Source organism: Cebus imitator, unplaced genomic scaffold, assembly GCF_001604975.1.
Source record: "Cebus imitator isolate Cc_AM_T3 unplaced genomic scaffold, Cebus_imitator-1.0 Scaffold72, whole genome shotgun sequence".
Classification (NCBI taxonomy): domain Eukaryota; kingdom Metazoa; phylum Chordata; class Mammalia; order Primates; family Cebidae; genus Cebus; species Cebus imitator.
In genome coordinates this window covers 2,415,019-2,426,489 of record NW_016107387.1, presented here as the reverse complement: position 1 = coordinate 2,426,489, position 11,471 = coordinate 2,415,019, and the positions used below count along the sequence as shown (strand labels likewise).

Genomic DNA, 11,471 nt, shown 5'->3' with positions numbered 1-11,471 from the left:
AAAAAAAAAAAAAAGCAAAGTTAAGGTGTTACTTATATAGACAGAAAACAAAGAAATTTAGTAGGATTATAACATTTTCTATAATAGGCAGCTTATGAGTTATAACAATTTAGTTACAGTTTTCTGTACAGCTTATTTCATTTCCTTTCCAATTTAAAAGAGTATTTAACCTTCCATCTTAGATAATGTGAAATCTTTGTGTGAGAAAGGTAAGAGGAAGGTTAATCTATAACAAAGATCAGCAGTGAAGCTGAAAGGGGTCTTCCCTGGTGTCCTTCACTTATTCACAATGTTTTACAAGACAATGCAGGTAAGGAAAAAGGCCAGTCTATAATCAGAGATACAAGGGTTACAACTGCCTAGGTTATAGCTGCCTGTCCTATGACTCAAGACATATAATCACATTACCTTAAGGCTCAACATATTTTAAAATTCCAACAGCTTAGATCTTGAATTACTTACTTTCACACCTTTGAACTTCACCTTTCCCATAAAAATTTATACTAACAAAGTAACAGATAGAAATCAGTATCCTGGAGGATAGCATAGCAGCTAAAATGCCATCCATCCACGTACCTTACTTCCAATCCAAGTTATAATATTTACTAGTTGTGTGACCTTTAGAAAGGTTTTCAAAATGCCCAAACCTCAGCTTCCTGAAGTAGAATGGACACAGTAATAGTGCCTGCTTCATGGGACTATTGCGAGGATTAAAGGATATTATGTGTATAAACCGTGAGACTAGAGCCCAGCCCATGATGAAGAGAGCAGCAGGAGCTGCCATCACTACTGTGAGTGTGACTGTAACTGCTCAGCCACTACTACCCCATTTGACAGCATGTGCTGTCTACCACATGCACATCCAGCCTCGTGCATGGACTCAATCACAGCTGTGATCAAGTTCAATCCAAAATATTTTCTGGATCTTTAATTTCTACATGTGCATTCTAGGCAAATAAGACTCTTGCTGCAAATTTGTCATGACGATAAGGAGGGCTTTACAAGTCCTGAAAGGTAAAATGGTAGACATGCTGTATGCTTCATGTGACATGGGTTTATTGATTATTAGATTAAAATCTATGGGACAAGACTCTAGATCGAAGATCCTTGAGACCAATCTCTCTATTTAAAAAGATACTTTCACAAAGTATAAGTTCCCCTCCTTTCAGTATGCTTGTTTTATAAGTGTACATGTTCCTGGACTACTTTACTTAAAACAGATGATAATCACAACAATGGCTCCCTTCAAGGAATATCACATACAAAACACCATAACATCCCCATTCCTGAATTTTTTTTTTTTTTTTTTTTTGAGAAAGGGTCTTGCTGTGTTGCCCAGGCTGGTCTTGAACTCCTGGCCTCAAGTGAACTTCTCGCCTTGGCCTCCCAAAGAGCTAGGATTACAGGCAGATTATGGGCAGGAGCCACCGTGTGCAGGCCATATTCCTGTTTGGTGATGAAAAGATCTCCCAATAATTTTTATATTTTTCAGTCTCTCCAAGAAAAGTATAACAAAAACTGCATTTTCAAAGACTCTTGACTCAAGTTATTTTAACTAAAGGAACAGTTGGTGCAAAGAGAATGTTTTCAAAATGTTTATACCTTTTCAGTAGCCAACATTCACATGATGGGCCCACTCAACCTGCGAAAGCAATACGAATATTTTAAAAATCCTTGGCTACCTTTGAAAGGCACTTCTTTTCTGCCAAAATATTTTCTGGGGAAAAAAAATGTATTGTTGCTTTTAACAACCTCCACTCCATCCTCCACTTATACATATGCCGGTCAACATCCCGGGAATGTGGGCACTCCTGCTAATAACACAGGAGATGGGCTAACACCCATCCCTAACCTGGAGACCCACCCAGGGCAAGAAGATTCTTTCCTATATACTACAAGGCCATTCCCAGTCAGGACCAATCTCGTACACACACACCCAAGTCTTACTTTTAGGATTTTAGGATAATTCCAAGTAAAGAACTTTATATTCAGAATACAGAAAGTCGGGGTGAAGGGAAGAATATTTCGAGATAGATTTCAATTTGATTACTTTATATAGGACATGATATAGTTTAGATATTTGTCCCTGCCCAAATCTCATCTTGAACTGTAATCCCCAATGCCGGAGGTGATGCCTAGTGGGAGGCGTTTGGATCGTGGAGGAGGATCCTTCATAGCTTGGTACTGTCTTTATGACAGTAAGTGTGTTATTGTGATATCTGGTTGTTTTGAAGTATGTGGCGCCTGCCTCCGCAACTCTCTCTTGCTCCTGCTCTGCCCATGTGATGTGCCTGCTCCTGCTTTGCCTTCCACCATGAGTAAAAGCTCCCTGAGGCCTCCCCAGAGGAGGATGCCAGCAGTATTCTTCCTATAGAGCCTGCAGAACCACAAGCCCATGAAACCTCTTTTCTTATAAATTACCCAGTCTCAGGTATTTCTTTGTAGCAATGCAAGAACAGCCTAATACAGAATGGAAATACATAAAAATGTGAACAGTGGTGGTTATCTCTGGGTGATGAACTTTGGATGGTTGTTTTGTTTGATCTATATTATCTTTTGTTCTATAGTGAAGATACATTAATGTTACATTTATAAAACTAACAGTAAGAACAAGGAAGGCATTTTCCTTGAGCATGTAATCACACACAGAGTGAAATATCAAATAGCAGAGAAAGGCTTCTCATGAGAAACAACAATCCCCTTTAATTCTTATATCTGTTTCTAGCACTTGAGATCACATCAGAGCCTGCTACCTAGCAGTTTAACTGTGTTCCAGTTGGCCCACGCATTCTATTTGCAGATGATTTGATTAACTGCCAGTATTTAAAACAGCAGGTGCTTTTATGTAAAAATCTTATTTTAGGCCAGTCTACAAATAATCAAAAGATTCCCATACATCACTAATTGACCCTGGAGTTAAGTAATGGCTTCCCATACACATGGTTTTGCTGCATTTTGTCAGAATCCCCACCAGCTTGTATTTTTTTCAACACTAGACTCATCTGACAAGTTTCCATTATCTTTTCACTCTCTGATTACCTGAATTTTTGACTTCTGTCTGTGTATTATGCTGGTGTCTGTTTCTTGATGTATCTTGTTGAGGCCCTTGACTTTCTGCTAGATGGCTGAGTCTATACGTTGTTCATTTCCATGTCTTCCCAATACAGTTATGGCAACCAGTTTTATTAGGTTAATGCAAAAGTAATTGTGGTTTTTGCCATTACTTTAATGGCTGGCACAGGGAGGGAGGGGAACATCACACACTGAGGTCTGTTGGGGCATTGGGGGCTAGAGAAGGGACAGCAGGGGATGGGGAGGTTGGGGAGGGACAACACAGGGAGAAATACCAGATATAGGTGACAGGCGGATGGAGACAGCAAACCACCATGACATGTGTGTACCTATGCAACAATCCTGCAAGATTTGCACATGTACCCCAGAACTTAAAGTACAATTTAAAAAAAAAAAAAAGGAAAAGACCTTTAATCAGCTCATAGTTCTGCAGGCTTTACAAGAAGCACAGTGCTGGCAAGGCCTCAGGAGGCTTACAGTCATGGTGGAAGACAATGCAGAGCCAGCATGTCATACGGCAAGAGCGGAAGCAAGAGGGAGAAGAGGGTGGTCCCAGACTCTTTAAAACAACCTGATCTCATCTGAACTAACTGAGCAAGAACTCATTTACCAGCAAGGGAATGATGCTAAATTATTCATGAAAGATCCACTTCCATGATCCAATCACCTCTCACCAGGCCCCACCTCCAACATTAGGAATCACATTTCCAGCTGAGATTTGGAGGGGACAAACATCCAAACCATATCACAAGATGAAGCTCTTAACCCTGCCTTTAGCTCCCTTCCTTCTACTTCCCAACTTCTGTTATCACTGCTTATCATTACTTTTGCTTTGTAATCACTAAAACTGAAAACATCTACATTCTTTTCTGTAAACAAAATTAAGTGACCCATGCTCTGCCCATAGACTGATTTGCAAAGTTAAAAAATCAACAGTTCCTTTTCTATTCTGTGAACATATCTGTATTGTTCATAACCGATCTAAGTGGTACACTAGAATTACATATTCTTTTTTTACACGACCTCTTCACCCCCGCCCCCCGGAGTTTCTATTTTCCTTTATTCTCTCTTTCTCTTGCATTAGTTCCTTTTGCATAGCATCCATTACTTTTAAACTTTCCATTCAATTAAGTACTCTTTGTCCTTCTTTGCTGCCACAACCTTTCTCTCTCTTATTCTGCTATGGCTCATTCTCAAAGGACTTTTTCAGAAATGTTAAGGAAGAGGTAAATTTTCTGCATTGTTACAGTCTGGAAATGCCTTCAGTTTATTCGTAAACTGAACTAAAAATTCTGCAAAGTAATTGAATTCTGAGTTGCTAATTTTTTGTGCAGAGAACAGCTGAATGTTTTGTTGTTTTGTTTTGAGACGGGGTTTTGCTCTTGTTGCCCAGGCTGGAGTGCAATGGCGCGATCTTGGCTCATGGCAACCTCTGCCTCCCAGGTTCAAGCGATTCTCCTGCCCCCATCTCCCAAGCAGCTGGGATTACAGGCATGTGCCACCATGCTGGCTAATTTTGTATTTTTATTAAGGACAGGGTTTTACCATGTTGGACAGGCTGGTCTCAAACTCCTGACCTCAGGTGATCTGCCTGCCTTGGCCTCCCAAAATGCTGGGATTACAGGTGTGAGCCACTGCACCTGGCCAGAACACTGAATGTTCTATGCTTTTGTCTGCTGAGAAGTGTTGTGGATAGTCAAGGTCCTGTTCCTTTCATAGATACACTATTTCCCCCCTTTCCTTGAAGTCTTCCAACTTTTTCCTTTCAGTTCTTGGTGTCTGAAACTTTACATTGATGTGCGTAGCTGTCATTCTTTTCTTATATTGTGTTTGGCATGTAAAGATTTACTTTCTTCAGCTCTAGAAAGTTGTTTTGTATTATTTCTTTGGTAAATTCCCTTCTGTTTACTTTTTACTCTTATTTTCTGGAATGCATCTCGGTCAGATGATGAACCTCCTAGATCAGTTATGTATTTTCTCCCATCTTTTTGTTGCTGTTTGTTTTCTTATACTTTTTAGGAAATTCCCTCAAATTCATCTTTTAACCCTTCCCTTGATTTTATTATTTTTTATGTTAACAACAGTAGTGATTTCCATATATGTTTCTCTCTTCCTTTTAATAACATCCTGTTCTTGTTTTGTGGATGAATCATCTTGAATGTCTCTGAGAAACTGTGAAACGTTTTAGCTTTGTTGTTGCAGTTGCTGTTTTTGTTGTTACCAAAATTTCCTCTCTTCTTCCTAGGTCATTTTTTTCATCTTGTTTAACTTAATCTAGGCTTTCATTAAATCTCTTCTTGTCCTTTCATGTTTACAGGAGTAGTGATCAAAAGCTAATTCTAGGTCTATAGGCAAGGGCAGAGCTGGTTGACTGGTAGAATTTGTTTTCAAGATCTGATGAGTTGTGCTGGATGCATCCTAAATGCCAGTATGTGGCACCTTTATTCTCTGCCTCTACTGACTTTCTTACATGGTAACACAGGTGCCTTGTGGCATTGCATACTTGGCATGTGGATGCAGATATGGGGGCAAGAATCAATAGGTTTCCAATTAACCCTCCTATTTTCATCTTCTCTTTCAATCACACCTGACATTTCTGAGGTCTCCAGTTTGTATAGGGCACCATAGGCTGATCAGTTTCCTCCTTGATGAACTATGGCCAACTCTAAGTTGTCGTATCCTCTGTCCTGCTCCAGTAGTCTCCCCTCCTTCATCAGTGTGGTCCTCCACAAATCCATTGGACTCCCTCACCCTCTAAATGGCTGTTACCCATTTGCTTGGTGTTAAGGGCTTATGACTATTTTAATTGCTTCATAATCATTTTAGAGAAGTCTTGGGAAGTGAAGGAGGTAAATGAGCATGGCCAGTCTGCCATCCTTAATTGGATGGCTCACCACCTGCTTTTTAAACTGCTTGGATGTTTAAACTTGGCCCTAAATTGACTTCTCTTGTACCTTAGTAATGACCAACAAAGCAGCCTGGACCCCAGTTATTGCACAGATATGAGATGTATTTGGAGGTGTCCACATGTCTTTATGTGTGAAAATATGTACTCGGAGGATGACAAAGGCTATGTGCTTCAATTTTAAATTCTTAATACATTTTTTAAAATTTTAAATTATGTCTTTTTTATGTTCCTGTACATTGTGATAATGGGAGAGGCTAGATGAGGTTAAGTAAAAGTTACCTTGTACTTTTTTCTTATCTTTTCTTTTCTTTCTTTCTTTCTTTTTTTTTTTTTTTTTTTTTTTTTTTTTTTTTTTTTTTTTTTTTTGAGATGGAGTTGCACTCTTGTTGCCTAGACTAGAGTGCAATGGTGTGATCTTGGCTCACCTCAACCTCCACCTCCCAGGTTGAAGTGATTCTCCTGCCTCAGCCTCCCAAGTAGCTGGGATTACAGGCGTCTGCCACCACACCCAGCTGATTTTGTATTTTTAGTAGAGGCAGGGTTTCTCCATGTTGGTCAGGCTGGTCTCAAATTCCCAGCCTCAGGTGATCCACTTGCCTTGGCCTCCCAAAGTGCTGGCATTACCACCACACCCAGCCATTACCTTGTACTTCTAGGACCTTAGAGCCAGAGGAGGACTTTGATTCCAGACAGCCCAACCCAGACCAGCTGCAGCAGACCTTGTCAGTAGTCCTCCCTGACCCATGTGGGTTCCTGTTGACCATTTTCGTGCTAACCCCAGTTTTAATGTGTTCTAATAGCACACATCACATTTGTTGCTTATAAAAGCACACATTTGTTGCTTCTAAAAGCAGCACCTGAACCATTTTGTCAGGCTACTGGAACCTATTTTTCTCCAACACAAGCAGAGGCAGAACGTATGCACCCTCCTCCCCCTCCACATCCCTCACACCTTGTAGCTTTCAACACCTTGACGACTGCGGTGGTGGGGTACAGAAGGTCAGCTCTCTCACCTGGGAGCAGGACATCTCTGGCTGTCCGTGCCACACTGTCCCTGCCAGATCAAAATGAAGTCCTCACTAGGACACTACCTAAGACATCCCCAAATGTGCCTTCATTTCCTTCTCTGCCCTGCTTTCCCTGGTCCTGTAGGAATGCCCCACAGAGTGCTTCCTTCAGAATCACCTCCGTGCGAACCCTCATCTAAGGCGCACTGGCAGTGACGTGGGCTGAAATGACTGACAGTCCTTGTGTTCTTTCCTAAACAGCACCTTAATGAAAACCTGGCAAAGCTCACAGCCAAGTTTGAGAAAGCGACAGCAGACAAACTCAAATGTCAGCAAGAAGCCGAAGTGACCGCAGGCACCATCTCCCTTGCCAACCGCCTGGTGAGTGTGAGCCGTGGCAGCCCGAGCTGTAATTATATTAGCAGGCTTGTCAAGTGCCGCGGAGGTGCAAGATAGATGACCACGGCACAACAGCACTTTGACTTGGGGGGGAAGTATTAAAATGTGCTGAAATGTAGGAATTGAGCCCTGAGGAAAATGTGGATGCATAAACTCCGATCTGGTCAAAGTCGTTTTCTTACAGACATGGTAGAGCACTGGATCTATCAAGCAGCCCATGCAAGATGTGAATGCGCTTATGTTCATGTGTATTGACCAGAGGAAACATTATTACGAGACAAAGATGGCATGTTATAGGCAAACTGTGACATTCCTATCTATGTAGTGTTTCATAGTAAGGGTGTGACCAAGCTGGGCACGATGGCTCATGACTGTAATCCCAGCACTTTGAGAGGCTGAGGCGGGCAAATCACTTGAGGTCAGGAGTTTGAGACCAGCCTGGCTAACATGCTGAAACCACACCTCTACTAAAAATACAAAAAATTAGCCAGGCATGATCATGGGGTTCTGCAATCCCAGCCACATAGGAGGCTGAGGCAGGAGAATCACTTGAACCCAGGAGGCAGAGGTTGCAGCGCGCCAATTTCACACTATTGCACTCCAGCCTGGGCAACAAGAGTAAAACTCGGTCTCAAAAAATAAATAAATAAATAAGAATGTGGCCAAGATTAGAAACTGAGATAGAAGCAGAAAAGAATGAGACCAACTGACCCTAAGTGTTTCAGAACACACAGACACACACACACACACACACAGACACACACACACACACAGACACACACACAGACACACAAACACACAGACACACACACACACACACACACACGCAGGCTCTGGTCTTCCTGGGAAAACAAGTCTGAAGGTCAGAGCAGCAGTGCTTGTGTTATGAATGTTTGTTTCTGCATAAAAAATCACTCCAAAACTTAGTGATTTTGCACAATAGCCATTTCTTTATATATCACAAGTTTGTTGAAGGCAGGGTTCAGCTGGCCAGTTCTCCTGCTTTATGTGGTCATGACTGGGGTCACTCAGTACATTCAGCTGATGGCTGGGCTGGAGGCCCCAACACGATTTCCTCCATATGCTGGGCATCTTGGCAGGGATGGTTGGAAAGGAGGGTGCAGCTGGGCCCCTGTCCCTTTCTATGTAGCCTCAGGGCCTCTCCATGCACACTCTCTCTAGCAGGGTAGTCAGACGTCTTACACAGTAACTCAGCATATCAAGGGCAAGTGTTCCAAGAGTCAGGAAGTGGAAAGTCCCAATATCTTAAGGGCTGGGACTGAAAACTGGCACAGCATCACTTCCGCTGTACTCTATAGGTCAAAGCTGTCACAGATTAAAGGGCAGGGAGCACAGACAGCAAGTCTTAATGACGGGAATGTCAAAGAATTGGTGGCCTTTTTAAATCCCCCATGGCTTGTATCTCTCATCCCATATATCAGCTAAGACTCTGCAAAGCAGAGTCCAATGGATGTGATTTCTCTTCAAGCTGGAGACTTTACAGCACCCTCCTCCCCAGGGAAGGAAGTACAATCCACCCTGTTGACATTTATTCCAGCCACCATTGAATTATACAACGAAGCCAGATTTTAATCTGGGGAGCAGTGAGTCATAGCCATTGCTGAACTGAGCTGTGATGTAATGAAGACCAGCCGTACCCACATGTGTGTCTGTGCAGTTATCACTGGACCAGCTTCCATGTAGCTTTGAGATGATCACTTTAGCTGAACAGCAACTCTTTGCCAGTGTGCAAGAAGCCCTCCTGATCTTCTAGCTGGCCTGCCTTCCATTCAGCTCCCTGCTTGGTTTCCGAACTTAGCACAGCCTTCTCTGCCTGGCAGGAGCACTTTTGGAGTCAGTTCTTGTGGGAGGCATTGTGGCACTCTGCTCTAGGAGTCAGGATGTTCAGGTTCTGAAGCGACCCCTGTCTCTACTGACCTAGAGATTCTGGAGAGATACTTGGACTTTCTTACCTTTGTGTAATCTGAAAACAGGCATGGGAATGATTGGATTGGAAAATCTCTGAGGTCTGTCCCAGCTCTGACATTCTATGATGTTATCATTCAAAGAAAAAATAAAAGCTGATTCTTAACAGAGAAGCTAAGCTCTGCCATACCATTCACAGTCCTCTGTAGAATGGATAGCTCTCCTCCCAGGGAGATTGTAGCAGCCAGAAGAGGGCTGGGGGGCAGGACTTTGTACACACCCATGACCTTACCGTACTTCTCTGTGTCTCAATTAGCATGTCTGCCTCTTTGCCTGCTGTGTATTATATATGGGGCATGGACTTGATTTTGTTTATTTTCATTTCCCCAGCATTTGGAAAGGAGAAAGAAGTGCCTAATTTTCTAACACGTTCCACAGACCAGGTATTGCGCTAAATAATAAACATGCCTGATTACACTTCATCCTCTCAACACCCCTCTGATTGGGTGGTATCAGTCTCCACACATAGAAAGAGCAGAGTCAAACCCTGTTATCTTTCCGTGGCTTGTATGATGCATGACACAGAACAGGAGCTTGTGTACTGAAAGGTTTGCTGCAGGCAGTGCAAGTCTCCATTGATGGAAAGGACCATGTAAGCGATGTTCTGCGTCTTCCCGCTATGAAGCGTGCAGTGGGCGTTCTCCATGATGGAATCACGGCTCTGCAGCCTGCTGGGTAACACGCCTCCTCTCCTCTCTGCCTTTTGAACTGGTAGGTTGGAGGACTCACTTCTGAAAACGTGAGATGGGCAGAAGCCGTGCAGAACTTCGAACAGCAGGAACAGACGTTATGTGGAGACATTCTACTCATAACAGCTTTCATTTCCTACCTTGGCTTCTTTACAAAGAAATATCGGCAGAGCCTCATGGATGGGACTTGGAGGCCCTACCTGAGCCAGCTGAAGGTACGTATGGCTTGAATTTCTCCCAATCACATCAGCCTCTGGGCACCAATGAGAAGACAGGACGGTCATTATTCACATCCTCTGGTGTCCTCCTGCACACTCACCCCACCAACCCTGAGCGCAAGGTGTGAAATCTGCATACCCATGTCCTTCCACACTGCCTTGCATTGGTGCCTGCTGCCTTCCAAGACTCCTGGGGACAGCATCTTACCTCTGAATGCAGTCCTCCATGGGGACACTAGTCCTCTACCCTGCAGGCTGTCTCCTAGCAATCCTTAAAGCTGTGAAACCTGGGAGAAAGAAGGAAAATAACAAACAAATTTCCTCTCTGATCTCCCCACTCCAGAGCCGGACTTCGTGGGAGCAGTCAGGGGAAATTCCCTTTCCTAGATCCTTCATTGCACTTTGTCACGAAGCCCCAAAGCTACACAGCTTGTGCCCATGACTCACAGATACCCTTCGTCGGCTTCTATCCTGCGTGGTCCCATGAACAGCTGCTCACATGCTTTTTACGTGGGCTGTGCAGCTTGTCCTCTTCATGACACTAGCTGGATTTTACTCCCAACCCACCCCCTTACATCACTCACCCCAACCTTAATGAACTGGGAGGTGGGGAAATACTGGTTTCCCATTAAAGGGGATTCAAAGTTGTACCTGGACCCAATCATCAGAAGAAGTCCTAATATTTTCCTGGCGCTTTCACGTCACTCATAGCAACCCACACATACTCCCTGTGTATTGAGGGTGTCCTGCTACTCCACCATACAGGGCACACAAAACGTTCAAGACTGGGATACCATTGGCAAGTTCACAGTCCAGTGGAGGAGATTAGGCTCATCAAAGTCAGCTAGGGTGAAAGTCAGCCCAGATCTCACAACATAAGGTAAAAGCTGTATTCCAAATCTATTTGTAAGTGGAACCTTAGGACACAGTGACAGTTGTTTTCCCAGATCAGCTTATAAAACCATGCTCACCTGACGATTAGCTGAACAGTAGCTTTAAAAATGTTACAATGGCCGGGCACAGTGGCTCATGCCTGTAATCTCAGCACTTTGGGGGGCTGAGGCAGGCAGATCACAAGGTCTGGAGATGGAAACCATCCTGGCCAACATGGTGAAACCCCGTCTCAACTAAAAATACAAAAATTAGCTGGGCGTGGTGATACACACCTGTAGTCCCAGCTGCTTGGGAGGCT

General features: G+C 43.4%; 1 protein-coding gene across 7 annotated transcripts in view; it reads left to right on the top strand.

Annotated features, from left to right (window-relative positions):
* The window catches only part of DNAH9 (dynein axonemal heavy chain 9), a 367,598-nt gene that overhangs the window by 263,275 nt on the left and 92,852 nt on the right, over nucleotides 1-11,471 (top strand). For all 7 annotated transcript variants that reach the window (XM_017531396.2, XM_017531398.2, XM_037739576.1 and 4 more), the window contains 2 exons: nucleotides 7,249-7,368; nucleotides 10,088-10,276. In XM_017531396.2, the coding sequence (XP_017386885.1) occupies nucleotides 7,249-7,368; nucleotides 10,088-10,276 (309 nt within the window). The remainder of the gene's footprint in view (nucleotides 1-7,248; nucleotides 7,369-10,087; nucleotides 10,277-11,471) is intronic.